At 41.3% G+C, this 18,746-nt stretch overlaps 1 protein-coding gene and 1 long non-coding RNA gene across 4 annotated transcripts in view; one reads left to right on the forward strand and one right to left on the reverse strand.

Annotated features, from left to right (window-relative positions):
- Positions 1 to 5,624, reverse strand: part of LOC117939945 — a 28,403-nt gene extending 22,779 nt beyond the window's left edge. The window contains exon 1 of the long non-coding RNA XR_004655683.1: positions 5,613 to 5,624. This is a non-coding gene — a long non-coding RNA (uncharacterized LOC117939945). The remainder of the gene's footprint in view (positions 1 to 5,612) is intronic.
- Positions 296 to 18,515, forward strand: pxylp1 (2-phosphoxylose phosphatase 1). 3 transcript variants are annotated; one of them, XM_034865165.1, is made up of 6 exons: positions 296 to 431; positions 1,732 to 1,878; positions 8,387 to 8,575; positions 9,599 to 9,725; positions 16,370 to 16,509; positions 16,746 to 18,515. In XM_034865165.1, exons 2-6 carry the CDS (start codon positions 1,797 to 1,799, stop codon positions 17,768 to 17,770), a joined length of 1,563 nt encoding a protein of 520 aa, XP_034721056.1. In that variant the 5' UTR covers positions 296 to 431; positions 1,732 to 1,796; the 3' UTR covers positions 17,771 to 18,515. The 3 variants fall into 3 exon arrangements, with proteins under 3 accessions (XP_034721056.1, XP_034721049.1, XP_034721063.1); XM_034865158.1 differs by having other exon boundaries at positions 296 to 419; XM_034865172.1 differs by lacking the exons at positions 296 to 431; positions 1,732 to 1,878 and adding an exon at positions 6,118 to 6,366.
- Positions 18,516 to 18,746: the final 231 nt, after the last annotated feature.

Below are 18,746 nucleotides of genomic sequence, written 5' to 3' on the forward strand. Positions count from 1 at the left end.
TACTGGGCCCAGCAGACATCACAGAGGGTCAATAATGGAAAAAAAATGAACTTATGTCAGTAGGCTATAGAGGGTGCACACAGAGGGGGGGGGGGAGATTACCAAATGAATTGTTTTACTCTTTGTTGCAAGTGTAAATATATATATATATATATATATATATATATATATATATATATATATATATATTAAAAGAAGAGCAAAATAATTACATATATATATATGTAATTATTTTGTTCTTCTTTTTTTTTTTTTTTAAAGCTGTCACAGGAAATAGTGCTGCGTGTTGTGGGTGACTTGACACCGGTCTTCGCGCTCCTCGGGTCTGCAGCGTCTGCAGTCGCTCGTACCGGAGACACCATAGCGCTGGATTCAAGTGTTAAGCCAGTTGTCTGATTGAAGACACCCGGATCCTACAGGTAGGATTGAATGTAAGAAATGCTATTTTGTGGATTAAATTGGGCGTTCAGGCATATGCATTTAGGGTTTGTTTGTTTGGTCGTTATCTGTAGTCAGTACGACTATTGAAGTTGCATTTACATTTCTTTCTTAATTGGTTGCTCGCTCGGTGGAGAGCAACACAAAGCTATCGTTACACATCAGCACGGTAACATGTCGCGAGTCCCGCTCATGGAAGCAACAAGTAGAGATAAATAAAGTTAAGTCCATAAGAGCACACACTGTCAATAGGTCCATGGACAGTGTTCTCAAAAACCCAGTCAGTGGAATCGTTTAGCTAACTAACGTTGACGTTACGCGATTAATGAATAGTAGCTAGGTTAGCTGTTAGCCAGCTAGTTGTAGCAGAGTCACAACCTTACACATTCATCCAGTAACATTAAGCTACGTGCAGTTCTCAGTTTAAGAAATTGTCAACGTTTTCACATACAGTTTTGCTTTGTTTATTGACGAACGCATAGCGTCAATCCAGAGTGAGACTTGTTAGAATCCACTCTTGACATCGGCATTCAAACAATAGGGAAAGTATAGCATGTGGTTAAACAATAATAAAAAAATTGCCGTATGGCGATAGCAACCATGGTGACAGATATGGATTTAAGTCGATGTTGAATTTCAATAAGTAGCCTATCTTTTGTTGGGTTGCATGACAAACCACTCATTATCTCCCTTATTCGCTAAAGCTATTTATGAATATTGACTGGCTATATACTTTCTGATAAGCAACACAGCATTACACTGACAGCACTGCGACTGTGTTTGGAGTGGGGCAGCCAGTGAAAGGGGTCAGGAAGGGCATATTTGTCGGTCCAGTTCTGCCTAAAGCATCATTTTACTGCCCTTGGTTAGCAGTAGGCTTCGACTCTCTGGGCTGTGAGTATTTTTAGACCGCCTAATGGTAGGTTATTGTGTAGGGATTCATTTACTGAAGTTTTAGTTTGTTCCTCCCCCATTTTTCTGCTTAGTTTCCAGCCCTTGCACGGACTATTCATGGACATGTCTAACTGCTGGGTTTGTGGTGGAAATTATACAGGCTGTTAGAGTGCTGTACATGTGTGCGACACTGGAAACCTCAGACATTGTATAGTCATTATGAAAATAATTTTGGGTATAATGTATAAGTTGGATTTAGCTTCTAACCAGTTGCCCCAAGATAATAGATTTCTATTGGCATTAAATTGAGAGAAACAAACCAAAATTGTTACCACACTATTATATACATTCTTCCCCAATTGCCCCTTGGGGATTGATAAAGTATGTCTTCTTGTCCAGACTGCAGGGATGGGCCGTGATCTGGATGGCTGAGGGACCGCAATTAGGACCAATCACATAATAAGATGCTGGCTCGTAACCGCTTCCTCCTTCTGGTAGTGGTGGGCGGGGCTGCACTGGCCATCATCAGCCTGAGCCTCCAGTTCTGTAAGTGTACTTTTTAATGTTTGTCTGCTTTACATATTCATTCCTGCTCTAAAGCCGTGGCCCAGTGTCCCAATTTGTATGTGAAAAAATAATTCTGTGTGGTAGGCAAGCTGCTCATTCCATTTGTTTGAATGTGTGTTTTTGTTCATGTATGCATATCCTTTCGTTGCTTTTCCATTTAAGAGACCCCCATTCATACCAAAACAAAGCACAATCCTCTGTAGTCTTCCTATAAATATCCAGCACCAGAAGTGGGGCGCTGGATGCTCTGAAACCCTCGGGGAGACTGTGAAATGCCTAGGTGTACGCGATTGGGTCTTTCCCCCATCGAGTCATTGTTCAGCATCCCCTGTAAGTATTGTCTAGACGGTGTATCCGTGCCAGCCACAGTGAATGTAAGGAAACCACAGCTCAGTAAGTGGAGACGGTCTCTCTTGCACTGCAAGCCTCAAAGGAGTGATTGGAAAAACATAGGTCGATGAAGCAGGCGGGGCAGTACAAATGGAAATTTGTATTCTGATGTAAAATGTGCAAGATCAAGCTACTTTGTACTGGATTCCTAAGAAAACAATAAAAACCAATGCAGTCAAAGTGTTTGTGGTGATTGTAAGCTTATGTCCGGAAAAGCATATAGGATTAGACTCGTATTGTCACGCTTTCTTAAAAACATGGAATTACAGTGAGTAAAATCCAGTGTGACCGAGCTGGTATTTTGGACTGCGTGTTTGCCAATTTTTTTGTCCTTCATCAGCTGTGTAATGTGTACGTTTTTATTTTTTTTTTAAGATCATTTTTGGGGGCTTTTATGCCTTTGATTTTCGACAGGACAGCTAGGTGAGAAAGGGACATGCAGGAAGACATGCAGGAAAATAGTCACAGGTCAGACTCAAACCCTGGACCTCAGCATTGAGGCATAAACCTCTCAGTACATGTGCGCCCGCTCCACCAGCGAGCCAACCCTGCACCACTTCTACTTCTTTATCTCTCCTCGCCTGTTGCTTTAAATGTCATGCAAGATCACAGGTGTAAAAAAGATAGCAAGAGCAAGTAGGGTCTTACTCATGCTTGTCTAATGTTTGCACTTTGCGACCCCAAATACACAGTTGCTTTCCCAACCATCGCTCCCTCCCTCCTCCACTACATAATAATGTGTGCTTGACCATCCAAGAGGAGGTTGCTGTTTAAGTTATTATTAATGCCTCCCTATCAAACCCACTCTAATTTCCTGCCCTGTAATCTTCTCCTTTTGTAAAACTCTGAGGCAGCAAAAGACCCTACGATGAGATAACTTGTCTTTCAGACAGTGATACTGTCTCCAGTTTTTCTCCCTTAACATTAGAGTTACTGATAAGGATACAGTTTTTTAAAGTAAGTTTACTTTCGATCAGTGGTAAGAGAAGAGAGATAGATAAGCATTTATTGTTTCCTATAGGAGAAGCTTGTGTTGGGCATTCGAGAGAAACAAATGGCGACACATTGCGCATACACACACACACACACACACACACACACACACACACACACACACACACACACACACACACACACACACACGATAAACATACACTTAACCTAAACAGGACATAATCCTACATAATCTCATCCAATTCCGCCTTTCCTCATATCCACAGAAGAACAGAACAGAATCCTCAGCACACCCTCCCCCTCGTATTTGCACTTAATGTTGATAAAGTACCACAAGTGTTATTTAGTAGTATTAGTCATACATACATCATTGCAGCCAATACACACACAAACGCATCTTATCTCTTATTTGATTTGAAAGCGGCACAAATGAGAATTTGTTCCTGTTAAGCTTGCAGTTTGCTAACCTGTACCGTCCGTCTGAAGGCATTGGCTCAAGCTCACTATACAGGATGGGATTTGGGTCGTCGGTAATTTTGAGACCCTGTCTCCTCACTGGCCCCTCAAAGAGCTCCTGAAGAGGAGTTTGTGGTACTGCTGGAGAAAAACCGCTGTTACCATTTAATCATCACACATGCTGTTGAGTAGGATTCGAGCACGGGATGAAAGTGTATGGCATTTCTCGTTATGTTTAAAAGACCATGTTTTTGCACCTTGTTTATGTTCATTTTTTTTTAAACGATCTTTTTCACTGTGTGCATTTCAGTCGGTAGTCTGTGTCTCTTTAGTATTTTCCGCCCCCCCCCCCCCCTTGCTATTAGGAAAACCCCATTCATGTATTATTATTGTTTGTGGACCATTATCATGAGAGACTGAGTGATGGATTATGATGATGGATGGTAGAGTAAATGCCTCTCGCTGGCTCCAGGCTACCTCAAATTAAAACCGGGATGGCAGCAAACATGGCAGCAAAGGGAGCAATAGCCACGCTGATGGAGGCATCGGGGACTCCCAGAGGAAAGTGATGACAGAGCTCAGAGACGCTCCAGAGAGGACAACTACACGAGAAAGATCCGCCTTAGCCGATGACTGATACAGGCCACCAATTTTCTTGAGCTGATATTTGGAGCCGATACTGCTTTTGCTCCCTCAGTTTACATCATAAAAATGTAAACCCTGCCACACTGGATTTGTTTTCAGAATCTCCTCTAACATTTCTTTAAAAATAATAAACAAAAACATAGATCAGTGTCACTTCTGCAATCATCTTATATTCACATCACCCAGATTATGTGTGCAATGTGCATCATATGAATGGGTGCACTGCATATGGTTAACTGTGCAAGGGTAAAAGGCTTTCATCAACATCTACAGCCTTGATGATGCATTGCTTGCTGACATAAGACAGATATAATCAGGTCATCACAAACTGTCCTTTGACAACACATTTAAATCATTCAAGAAAACTATAAACCTAAAAAAGTAGACGTTGAAATAAAGTGCTTGATCTGTAATTTAAAGCTGCCATGGTGTTAGTGGTGGAGGGGCAGCGCATGGTGAGCCGCGTACAGATATATCGGCCGGCGGATAAAATCGGTCTATCGCTACAGAGAAGGGGAACTATTTTGAGACAATAACAGTAGTGGTACAGGTAAAGCAGAGTTTGATGGGAGTTAAGTGCTCCATGAGTGCTGGTAGATTCACAATGAGAGGGAAATGTCAGCAAGTTAGCAATAAGAGTGGTTTAACCACTGTATTACAAAGAGCTGGAATAAAATAAATGCACCTTTGAGAGAGAAGAGAGGCAGAAGTTTACACTGAAGGCCCATATATACCTCAAACAAAATGCTGTCCAGATAGTTTGATAGCAGTGTGACCTAATCTAAAACAAGTCCACCAGGAAGCGTCGTTAAGTGTTAAAACGGCAGAGCTCCAAGCACTTTGCAAATTCTTTCCTCCACATTCCTCCCATTCCTGCTTTCTACGGTGTCAGCACCCACTGTTGAATCAGACAGAATGCCGCTGTGCTGTCTCAGAGGGATCTCATGAAATGGCGTATGTATGACACACTAATTTGTATGGCATTATAGTCGTGTTATCAAGACGCATACTTGCTTTTTAGTGTGTATTTTAACGTCCTTTGGCCTCCATTGCCTTACGTTACCTTGCGATTTTGTGTAACTGTACGCCGTAGTGAGTACTACAAAAATCTGCATAGTTGTGCCTCTACTTGTTAATAGTTTTGATTAGTTTCCTGTGAGCAAGAGATAACAAGGGATTCTATTTATGGGTATGTGACTGAGTGATGTGTAACATTGTTTGTTTGAGAACTAGAAGGTCTATAATGATGGACAGCTGCCCGTTGCCACCCACACACAGTACTTAGTCGTGTCAATATTTGTCAGTTTCTCCTCTGGGTTTTGGTTACCACAGTGCTACCGCCACACAACACTTTGGAGTCAGGTAAATGAGCACACTGCATACATTATCCTCTTATTGCTTTGGGGCAATAGCTGACACATTTGTTTGTGAGAGGGAGATCACCCCCTCTAGCCTTTAGGTAAAAGTTAAGTCATTTCTTTGTGGATAATGATGGGCTAAATAACACAGGTGGAAGATTTAAGGGTGATGTGATGGACTATGCCTAGCTCTGAAATGTGAGTGAGATGCTTGTTTGTGTGTGTGTGTGTGTGTGTTTGTGCGCGTAGAAGTGGAGTGTTGGACCATATCAACTCAAGAGAAATGTAAAAACTTTTATTATTGTCAAACTGAGTTGTCAGCCTCTTAGGCAGCCCCTCTTTGTGTTGGTCAGATTTTTTTGTAGGTGCCGGTGGACAGACATTTGGAAAGATTTAAAGTTGTGTGTGTGTGTGTGTCTGTGTGTTGGGCAGCGAGTTACAAAAGCCCCATTGTGAAGGTGGCTGTGGCTGAGTTGGCCTCCAAAACGTTGGTAAGTTCAGGCGTGTGTGTGGATGGGTAGCTGGGGGTGGGCTCAGATCGTAGAAGGGGACAGGTTTTGAAAATGAATGAGCGGCAGTGTGCGTGGCTGAACTATAAGCTACCGAGCAGTCGTCAAAATGGTCTCTGCTGTCGCCGCACACCTCCTCCTCTTCCTCGTCAGTGGTGAGTTTACGCAGAAGTCTTATAGAACACCTTTTTATTGAGGACCTCACTACTCACTCTTTAGAAATAGGGAAGATCTTCACAGGGATTTTACCACTTGATTGACTGATTGATATCTTTATTTCGAACATGCACTTCTTTGAGTATAAATTACCTTGCTGGGCTGTTCTAGCTGTAGCTCCCAGTGCCAAACTGTAAGTAAACCTAAACAGAATTTGGCTGGACCTTGGCTTTGTTGAGTGTTCGTTATGTCTTTGTTGTGACTTGAGACTTAGCTTTTGCGCCCAGTTGATAATGAAGGTTGCCCCCCTTAATCCCTTTAACCATTAGATGTTTCATGAATAGCCATGATTCAGATCCTAGAGCTATCTGCTACTCTTACAAGATAATTAAAATCAAAAGCCTGTTTAGTGCCTTTGCGTAGCCATTTCAACAGCTTGTGCTTCAAGTGTGTTTTTTTCAGATGAAGTGCTACAATAATGTTCCGCTGTTGAAGAGAGAAGTGAGATGTAGTTGTAGAAGTGAAAGTCTTCAGCCTGTAGATGGAGGGTGCCTGGCTCAGTCCAACAGCTGCTTTACAGTTGACACTGAACCTTTTGTCTCTTCTCATTTAGGGCTTTTATTTCCCACGCCTTTGTGTTTTGTTGTATTTTGTGTGACGTGTTGTATAAGCATTGGTGGTGCTCTCTGGTGGGTTGATTAAGTGATGCGATCACAGGTTTCGGGTTGCAACAAAACATTATTTTCAGCATTGTTTAATCTGTTGATCTTTTCTCTTCATGGTTATTTTGTCCATGAACTTTAGAAAATAGAGGAAAACGTTGCCATCTCAAAAACATCCTATCAGCTAATCTATAGAGCAAACTATATATGGATATTTGCACAAAATGTCTTGTCTGCAACTCTATAAACTTTATGAGCTCAGCTGGAGAGAAGAGGAAATGGAAACTATGTGTGGCTGTGTGCATGCAAGAGGGAGCGAGAGTGTAACCCTTACCCACACCACACAACTGTGTATACACCTACACTTGTGTAGATAATTTCAGTCTGAGGGTTGTTATAGCAACAAGAAACCATTAGCTCTTTGTGCTTTATGATGGGGCAGGCAGGGCCTCTCTTCTTTCTCTGCAGCAGGATGGGATATTTGCAAAGTTGAGTTGACATCTTAGAATTCTGGTGTGTTTGTTTTGTGTGTTGTGCGAGTGTACGCTGTGTGTTGTGTGTGTGTGATTTGGATTTCCCTCTTGCCAAATGGCCATATGGGTTCAACTTCTTTTTCATGAGAGCTGGATCTTTGTGAATGGGCCTTCCAGTTCCCACAACATCTCTGCCCTTATTAGACAATTTCTGCCAGTGGTCACAGGTCATTGGTGTCCAGGCAACCTTCTGGTAGCAGTGAGGAGTTTCAGGGTACAGAGATGTTGACATGGACACTTTGTCACCGCTCTGTCAGTTGGCTTTTTGTCCTATTTAGGAATTATTTCCTATAAGTCTTTATTAAATCTGTACATTTAGCAGGTTTTAGATCCTTATATTATCAGTTGCCTAAATTACTCTCCCATCTTTATAGCCATGCTAGCGGTGTGGCTCTGGCGATGTTGGTCTGTTAGTCTGTTCCCCACTTCGGCCTAAACTGGAATATTTCAACAAATATGGAATGAATTGCCATTACATTTTACACCGATGCTCATGGTCCCAAGATGATGAATGCTTTGACTTTTCCTTCAGCACTGTTATAAAGTTGAAATTGTTGTCTTTTAGTGATACATAAATATACTGTAAATTAACAACTATTTAATGGATTGCCATGAAAATCTCCCCAGAGGATGAATCCAAATGATAATCCAAATGAATTGCCTTATATAGTTCCTGAATAGATTGACACAGACTTTGTTCAGGCATTCATGGTTCTCGGATGATGTGTCATAATGTCATAATGTGCCTCCACTCTTTCCTATCCCTTTTTTTTTTTAACTTTCTTAATATTCTCAACCCTAACTTTCATTATCATTTTCTACAGGGAACCTGATCCCCACCACTCCCATACTGGAGGAGCGACCCTTCCAGGCTGCAGATGGAGGTGGTGGGGTGGCGCTGGGGAAGAGCAGAAAGAGAGTGTTCCCGGTGCCACACACCCAGGAGCCTAACCCCATATCTGAGGCTTACAGCTACTGCAACACTCCCAACCGCAGTGAACAGGCCTGGGAGGGTGAGGCCTGCACACTGACAAATCAAATCAAATCCACGTAAAGACTGCAAGCCTGTGGATGTGATACATGATTTCAAGCTGAACGACTTAAATACGAACTAAGATGTTAATTCTTGCGAATTTGTCAGCAGGAAGTGTCACAGCATCACTGTTTCAGAGCATAAAAACAAATTTAAACCAGTTCAGCTAGAATCGCCCAATTTGATGTCAGTGTATAAATACTTAATATAAGAATAATGTTAGATTTAGTGTGTCAGGACTCGGGGGGTGTGTTAATTGTGCCAAAGTCATTTCTACTAGATTGCATCATCCATAATGCTGCTCTACAGCACTACAGCATGGAATATTGTTTTTTTTCCCCCCCTCTGTTGAAAAGTCAGTACGGCCTGAGGCAATCATACACATATATCTTACAACGCCTAAGACAAGTTGTGCCAGCCGCAGCTAATTGAATTTTACTGTGTTTATCTCTGGATGGCAGTTTCTCCCCAAAGAAGAAAAAATCCAGTCCGTCTTTTTAGATTAGAAGTTACTGAAAATCAATCACAACCAAGGCCTTTTTCAGGTGGTGTTATTTTCCCTGTGACATGATCATTTTCAATGGTTCTTACTTTCTTATCTTCTTAATTTACTGTTAAACACACACATCCATAGCCTACAGTTCATTCTTTGTTTGTTTGTTTCTCATGCTGCTGCTGCGACATGGCCACGAGATTTGTTAAATGTTAGACAGTGATTGCTACCTTTCTTTTAAGGTATTTATCCATTACATCTGTAGGGGTTGTACTGTAGTTTTATTGTTTCTTGTCTTTCACGCAGCTCTACGTTTATTCAATTTTTTTAGCAGCATAGTTAGATCTTTAATCATCTAACTGCAGTCTTAATATTTATGAATTTATGATAAAACAAGCAGTTTTTAATAAGTTATGGAACAACTTCATCTGATATTAAAATAGCTTTTTTTTTTTACTAAACTCACTACATTGGAAAACTATGGATGCTGATGAGAGTCTCTTCTGACAGGTCACAGTCCTGCTGACTACAAGCTGCTGTCTGTACAGGTGATGATTCGCCATGGTGACCGCTACCCACTCTACTACATCCCCAAGACCAAACGGCCCGCCATCGACTGCACCTTGTCCATCAGCAGGTACACGCACACTTACTAGAAAATTATTAAAAAAACAATATGTAGCATGAGGCATTTTCACATTAATGTCAATCTTTAATTCTGGTATATTACTGCAGTTCTACAGTATGTGGTGGTCATCCCTGTAGTCGGTGTTGGGGAGTAACGGAATACGTATACCGGTGTTACGTATTCAGAATACAAATTATGAGTAACGGTCTTCCGTTACAGTTACAATTTAAATGGTTGGTATTTAGAATACAGTTACATTGTTGAAATCCATAGATAACATGACAATACTTCTCTAATTCACGAGTGTATTCACTATCAAAATAAATTAAAGCAACTCAATGCATTTCCCAGAAGCTCAAATATGAAAACCAAAAAAATAGCTTTTTTTGCATGGTCACTGATAGAGGTAGACATGGAGCGGGAACCGGCACATCAGAGCCAGGGCAGGAATGCGTTTCTATCTTGGAAATTCAACCATTGAAGAAAGAACAGGGTGAACAAAATATAACCTTGCAGTGCAACCTCTGCTTACTCCACCTCCGACCTGAAGCACCTTAAAGTAAGTTTATTTTTTTAATTAGCCAAGGGTAGTCGGCAGCTGTAGTATTAATGGTCACCTTGCTGTTTTATAGTTGTATCAGGTAGCTACCTGCTTTATTGACGTGCGACTTTATTTTCTCCTATGTGCTGATTTACTAGTCCCGGAGCCGACTGACTAGCCCCGTTGGCTAGGGAACGTTAGCTTAAATTAGCTTGTGGTAACGAGACTGCAGTTAGATTTTTGTAGTAGGCTATGCAGTTCTGGACTACAGATACAAAAATCTATCAGCTTGTTCATGTACACATTCAGCCAGTTGGAACAGAAGAACAACAGAATAGGCATGATTAGTAAGCAGTATTTGATGGCCGCATTCCTACACTAATAAAATGCAATTCCCTGTGGAAGTAATCCAAGTATTCAGAATATGTTACTCAGATTAAATAACGTAACGAAATGCGATACAAATTACATGTTTGGTCAATTTGAAAGTATCAGTCCCAACACTGCCTGTAGTGTCCCTCCATTTACGTGGTCTCCTTCCAGCTTCTCTGATTTTAGTTTTGCATGATTTCACAGCCATATCATCCCTGAATGGGGTTGTTTAGACCAGGGGTCTTCAACATGTTTTAAACCAAGGACCCCTTAGTTGAAATAGAACGAAGCAGGGGACCCCTACTAAATATATTGTATAAAATGAAGTGGCTTATACGTATTATATGCAACATTATATATATTAGATACTTATACTGTGTATGAACATAACGGTGGAACCCCACTGAACAAACCTACCTTGCATAAAGTAACTCTAAAAAAAACAAGAAAATGCAGGGCAATGCTGCATGTTCATGAAAGTATTATGAATACCTTTAGGTATAATGCAACCTAAAACAATCACTGTGCAATAAATTAATTACTATTGTGAAGTTTATAGTGTTCAATTTTTGTGCCATGTCAGAAAAGAGTTTTTGTTTTTTTTCTCTGCTTTTTTAGCCAGAATTTCCTTACATTTATTAGTTTATTTCACATTGACACAGTTAGCCTGGATGCAAATTTGAATCTGTGGTCGGCAGCGTTCCAAATGATAAAAGGCATCCTAAAACATTTATAAAAATTACATTTGCGACAAAGTACATAGCAACACATAACGTGTACAAGGCAAGCAATTTGCTAAATCTGCTAAACAGTTGTCGGGATGGAGTTATATGACCAAGAAAGGAAAGGAAGGGGGTTAAAACAAACAGACTTGTGATATTGTGACAGATTTACATACATAATTGAATTGCATTATAGTGGTGTTTATGGTATGTTGCCAGCCTCATTATGCTTCCATTAAGGAATACTATGAAGAGGACACACAAACAAATACATTGAAAAGCTTAATGAGGATTTTTCTTCCACTTTTCATTTGTTTCTAGAGTCTGAAGATAAAGGCTTTATTCCCACAGTTTCAATTAATCCAGGTCAGAGTGAAGGGCACAAAATGCCGCAGGGATCCGAGCAGAGTCCCAGCAGTCTTTGTAATGCCTAATGACGAGACCTGCTGGAAAGCGTGAGAGAGTGAGACACCAATTACTGCAACAGCTTCCCAAATCCTCCTACAAAAACTGCTGGCTTGATAGCAGCTGTCAGAAAATGAGCTTAGTGTTTTAAATAGAAGGTTGTTTCAGATTCTTTTCTTTTTTTTAGGTATTTGTGAGGCTTACAAGAAACTAATTTGTTTTACGTTTGAAATCAGGATCTGTATAGGCATTAAACTCAAGAATTCAGCAATTCCCCTTGGTTTCCCACATGTCAGCATAGCAGGTGGGTTCGTTTTGCTACATCTGTTCCGCTGTTCTTTGGTGCACATGGATACACACACATATAAATGCAATGTTTACGTGTGTGTGAAGTCTGTTGAAGCAGAGTTGCTGCCGGTCTTATCTCATTTGATGTGAGCAACAGTTCTGCCGCTCAGTTAGATAAAAAAGGTGGGTGGAAAATACACCAACTCAAATTTATATAATCTTTGGTAACACTTTACTTTGTCATGACACTGTCAGGACGCATGAACCCTAAACTGAACCCCAACAATAACCATTAACCATAACTATTTATGAACTGTTTATGATGTTTTATGACACATTCATGACATTGTCATGTCACTGTTATGTAGAAAACTTCAAGTAAAGTGTAACCTAAGCTTTAATTCATTATGCACCATTCTCTCATCTATCTTTTTCTCGCTCTCTCTCTCTTTTCAAGAGGAGAGTACCTGATAGGACGTTATGAAGAGCCTGCATGCCTCTGCACTTGAGGTTCAAAAGAAGTCTAAGATCAGCACCTTCAACCCCAGTTCCTCTGTGTACAATAACCTTAATGCTACTTCATGTGGATAGACACGTTCTATGGTAGTAAACAGCTATTTTTGAATCCAGAATATTTAGTTTGGCCAAAATGTTTTTTGATGTGTTCACACATCCTCTTGGATGATTTATTTAGACCACATGGTCAAGTCCCTGTGAACAATCCCCTGTTTTTGGGCTGAGTTCAGATTTAGCCAATGTCTAATTTTTCACAAAGCTTGCTATGAAACCACATCAGCGCTTTTGCACATCTGGACGGAGCGGGCACGCTGTAATCTTTTGAGCTGGCACGGTAAAACACAGTAGCATTTCAGAGTGATAGGAAGCAGGTGATCTGCTATGCACATGGAATTATTTCAATATTTTCAATACCCTTGATCTTTGAACTTAAGCTGAAAGTAGGCCATGCAGCACACAAGCCTCTTATTATTGGAGGTTGGTTTCCATTCAGAAATTTTGTGCTGTGGCTGCGTTTCATTGTTGTAAACCGTGGAAAACCATGTCGAAACCATAAATATGGCATTTCTGTTGGCTCTATGTATTCATTTGACGTGTGTGTCTTTTTATATTGCATTTTGTTTCAGCTAAGTGTAAAAATGTTGCAATTTTTTTCTTTTTAGTGGGAAAGGTTACAGTCGGCATCCATTCTCGGGACAAATGACTAGGCAAGTCACGGGTACTTGCTGCTTTCTATTGTTCAATAACCCTGTTTTCCAGCGCGTTTGTAACGTTGAACTAGACCCAACCTTTAGAGCCATTAGCGTTGCTGTAGAAAATGTTGATATCACTGAGCCACCACTCTGAGGCTGAATAAGTTCAGCTGCAAAGTGTGTTTGGATTATTTGGGGTCTGAATGTGCTTGTTTTGCAAGACGATTGAATATTGAAAGTTTATCAAGTAGATAGTTTAGTAGACTAAATAGTAGGCTGTTTTTATTTAGACCAGGGTGTAATTACAGGGATCTGAACTAGCATATGCCCAGGCCTGGATCCTTAGAGAGAGAGAGCTCAGTTGTGTGTGTGTGTGTGTGTGTGTGTGTGTGTGTGTGGGAGCGCTGGCACCAGCTTGCCGACCCACTGTCTCCGTCTGCGGTTAACTGAGCTCTTTTCAGCAGGGAACATCTCCTCTCTCTTTTATCTTCCACCAATGCAGTCGTCAATGTTTTGTCTTTCTGCATCCCATTTACTTTCATTTCTGTCTTGCAATCTCCTTCTGTTTAGACCACATGGTCTCATTTGTTTTTCTGTTAATTTCTCCCCATCATTTATACAACCTCTTTTTCCTCATCTCTCCATTTCTACCTCCCCCCTCACTAATCTCTTTCCCTGTCCTATCTAGTGATAATAATACCCGCTTAATGTAATTGGGCTCTGTAATCTTTGGTTAGCAACAATCATCCTAATAGAAAGCCTGGCTGGCTCTGTGTCCACACTGGTGTCCCTGTCCGCTGACGTCTAGTCTCCCTCTGTAGCCAATTAAATCTAGATTGCCCCAAACTCCCCTCAGCAAACTGATTTGCTGATGACAGAGCAGAATGGAGCGCTGGTTGGCACGATATCTCACTCATTTCACCACTCCCATGTGTTCTTGTGCCTTGTTGTGCATATATTACTGTGTAAGTGAATATTAGAGTGCAGAGAGAGGCAAGTGGATAGATGGTGACAACAGCTGCCGATGTAACGTGACAACAAAAGAAAACAATGCCCTCAAAAACTGAAAATAGAGGCTAGTGTTTTTAAAAGAGATCTCAAACCCAAATACTGCTAAGCTTTTTATTTTGACAGAATAAAAGCATTGTGTATTAATGAATGTAGCTATGATTGTCCATGTAGCTGGTGGCTGTAGATTATGTTTACTGTGTTCAGTCAGTTCTAATAATTACAATCGTGACTTAAGGGTAATGGCAGAAGGTCCTTTTTAATGCCGTGTTTCTGAACCAGTCCATGATCACTATGGAAACTGTGTGTGTGTGTGTTCCTTTAATCTGGGCGAGTTGAACGGCAGCTCCCACAGATTTGTTATATTAAACTGTAATCTTCAATCATCTCTAATCTGCCCCACTGCTCCTCTTGCTGCCTGTGTGTGTGTGTGTGTGTGTGTGTGTGTGTGTGTGTGTGTGTGTGTGTGTGTGTGTGTGTGTGTGTGTGTGTGTGTGTGTGTGTGTGTGTGTGTGTGTGTGTGTGTGTGTGTGTGTGTGTGTGTGTGTGTGTGTGTGTGTGTGTGTGTGTGTGTGTGTGTGTTCCAAGGCAAAACATTCTTTCATCTTTTTATATCTCCATCTCCTGTATTTCCTCCCACACATATTGAACTGTGATTTAGTCTTGCAGGGTTGTGTTAGAGAGACACCTGGTGGCAGTTACATACTGAATATGGAAATGCATAACTAACTGATTGGATTATGTTTTCTTGACTGATTTGAATAATTGTTAACTTCAGTAGTGACCCGTGACATTAATAGTTTTCCATAGCCCAGGTTGACTTGATAAAATGCTTACAACTTTTGGTAGGACAAGCAAGTAATTTGAGATTCATAACCTAAAGATATTCAGAATACAGAGATGTTAAACTCAGAAAAACAGAGAAAGCTCACATTTGAGAAGCTGGAGCCAGAGCATGTTTGATTACAGTTGATTAATGAACTTCCAGTTTGAGTTCTACCAGTGTGGAACAAAAGCATGGCCATGACATGTGTAATTGAATGTGAGGTGCTCGGTATGAGGCTGCTACTACCAATTCATTCAAGATAAAACAAAAATGTCCTACCAGTGGTCCATAACTCAAAAGATATTTAGTTTACAATGACTTCAAAGAGACAAAAGCATAGCATATCCAAATATGGATTGACTTGTGATCCTAAAAAGTGAGACAGCTTAATGGAGTTTTGCCAATGCTTATTTCATTACTCACATTGGCACTTTTCCTACTGTTACATGTCAAAATTCTTAACATGTGAAAGAATTGTGGGCCATTTATAAAAAAGTTTTTTTTTTGCTGTAAAGTGACTTACGTATTTCTTTTGTGGATCATGATTGTATTTTAAACCAAAATAATTTTCTAAAATGTATTCCATGTATTTCATCCTGCATGTTCTTTAAAAATATCTTGTTGCCAAGAGGTCAGACACAGTCTTTAAATCCACAGGGATGATCAGGCTGCTGCTGTTGTTGTCAGAGGTAAAAGCTGTGGCTCTCAATTCAATTCACTTTATTGATCCCCCAGGGCCCAATTATATGACACAAATAGCAGCATATTTCACCACATTCAATACATCCACAATAAAAAAAACACATAGATATTAATATATAAAAAGAAAAAGGGGGAAAGGGGATGGGATGAGTGCATCAGCCATCAGTCTACAAAATGTTATAGCGTAGTCCAAAATCATGGCCACTAAAAAAACTCAGCAAAGATTGTGCTTGCTTGGGCTTTATCTTCTGGCTATGTGTCAGTGTTGCCAGAACACACCGAACGGCTTTGCTCGCATTATTCTCAGCCACTCCAACCCAAGAATATCCCACAGACCCAGACGTAGTACTGAAGGAAAATGAAAATGGAGCGGAAGTACATAGGATGGCGGAGCCGGGCTAATGTTCTTCTGCCTTAGAGTAGATCTTTTTTCCACCAACAGCCACAGCCATAACAGCAGAAATGAGCAGCCATCTAGCCATTAATATAAATTTGGTGCACCAATAAAGTCTTGCGCTTATGTGAAAAGTATAGTGGATCAGTTCTTTCTCTCACCTTTTACCATCCCTCACCACCCTCAGGAAGCCTTCCCACCCCCTGCTGAACCCCTTCATCCATCACATGGCCCTGGGAGGTCGGGGCCACTGGAAGTCTACACTGGCCTCTGTTCCCCGTCTGCCCAACCACAGTGCCTGTGAGATGGGAGAACTCACGCAGACAGGTGGGCAAGGAACCAGACGTTTTTCTCTTCATCATCAACCAGAGCTGAACTTTCATAGAAGTACATGTTCATAACTGTGTACAACCTGCTTCAAATGTTGCTTTAGGGATTTCATTCCAAACAGTGTATTATTACTTGAATCTACAAATGCCCTACTTTTTTTTGCATTAGAACATTTCTTGCCTCTTGACACGCTTTGTTAACAAATGTCAAACAACGTTTCTATTCTTTTCCAGGTGTGGTGCAACACCTGCGCAATGGGCAGCTCCTCCACCAAGCCTACAAGCGTCACAATCTTCTCCCCTCCGACTGGTCGCCCCGCCAGGTTTGGGTTGAGACCACAGGTAAGAGCCGCACTCTCCAGAGCGGACTGGCCTTCCTCTACGGCTTCCTCCAGGACTTTGATTGGACGAAACTGACCATACGGCACCAGTGGAGCACGTTGTTCTGCGGCTCGGCCTGCGACTGCCCCGCCAGAAACCGATACTTGGAGGAAGAGCAGAGGAGGCAGTACCGCCTCAGAGTAAGTGATACCGAACTCGAGAGGACTTACGCCGATATGGCACGCACTTTGGGTCTGCTCAACCGCCAGCTCAGAGCAGCAAACCCCATAGACTCCCTGCTGTGCCACCTGTGTCACGGCATTTCTTTTCCTTGTGTTCCCATGTCAAATGGCACCAGTGGATGTTTGACAATGGCACAGTTTGCTGTGATTCGTCGACAGCAGCTAGATGATGAGGTGGACCGGAGAAGAGTGGGGCTATACCGTAAATATGCCACCCTGGCCATGTACCCCTACCTCAACCGAACTGCTGCCAAGATGGAGCGTGTTGCCAAGGACAATGAGGCTGACCAACCACGTCGTGCGGGGAGTGAGGAGGTCTTCACCCTGTCCTCAGCTCACGACGTTACCATGGCCCCATTGCTAAGCGCCCTGGGACTGGAGGACGCACGCTTCCCTCGTTTTGCAGCAAGAATAGTCTTTGAACTGTGGAAGAGTCCCCCAGCCATGCAAGGACAACCGAAGAAGAGAGCTGGCAAAGGCGAGAAGTCTAAGGCGAAAGACGGGGAACTGTTCATCAGGGTGCTGTACAATGGCGAGGATGTGACATTTCACACCACCTTCTGTCGCTCCCACGAACGCCACGCCAGCCAGCCCCTCTGCCCTCTGAAGAACTTCCTGTCTTTTGTCAGGAGAGACATGTTCAGTGTTGTCAACGCTACTTCCTACCAGGAGGCCTGCTACAGGCGCCCTGGTTGACAGATGGACAGGACGATGACTGAGTAAGGATGCAGAGCTGGCAGATGGTTGTAATTCTCTTTCTATTTTTCACTTTTGGAAATGATGCACTTTTATGCTGCTTAGTGTCCTAAAATTTCACATATTTTTAAAAGTAGTCATTTACATTCCTGAGCACAAAGTGAGTGGTAAACACACACACAGTACTGTACGTCATATCAGATTTTTTACCTTTTTACAAGCTTCTTTTGAATTCTGAAAGGCATGTTTTGTGAGATGTAACAAATAGGCAATCCAAGGGAAGTTGTATGGCACTTAGCCACTTTATTCCTAAATTCCATAATACCATGGAATTGTAAAATTCCATTATTCCCAAATGTACGCAAGAAAATGGAATATTGAAGCTGGAAATATAATGTTGGATTAATCATTCCTGAGAAATATTTTGTGTATAATTAATCTTTTCAATGAAAACTACACTTTAGGCTAGTTGTGGCCACATTACTCACTATGACTCATTTGTTACATAGTATGTCTCTGGGTTTTAATGTTTATTCATTGCAGTAGGCAATCTGTTTAATGATGAGGCTTACTTTTTTTTTGCGGTACTTAGAAAGTAACAAGGGATTGGTCTTTTCTTTCCTTACATTTATTTACAACTACAGAACATCTGTATATATATGAATTGGTGATATAACTGATCACATTCCACTTTTTGATTTTGCTTGTAGCAAACTGAATCTAATAAAGGTTTATTGTGGGCAGATGTTTTTATATCAGTTGCTGGGAAATGGTTTTTGTTATCAAGAATACGTATATATGTCAAATATGGTTTGTGTATCTACTGTATACATGACTGAATATTTTTCATTGGGGTGTCTCTTACATGAATCTACCACTAGATGGCACATTAGTTCCACATATCCTCAGTCCAACCTCTTCTAACCCATCTGCTATCAGTTATCCACTTTGTCAACAGTGCTGCAGGAGCACAGCA

The sequence above is a fragment of the Etheostoma cragini genome, chromosome 3, assembly GCF_013103735.1.
Source record: "Etheostoma cragini isolate CJK2018 chromosome 3, CSU_Ecrag_1.0, whole genome shotgun sequence".
NCBI lineage: Eukaryota > Metazoa > Chordata > Actinopteri > Perciformes > Percidae > Etheostoma > Etheostoma cragini.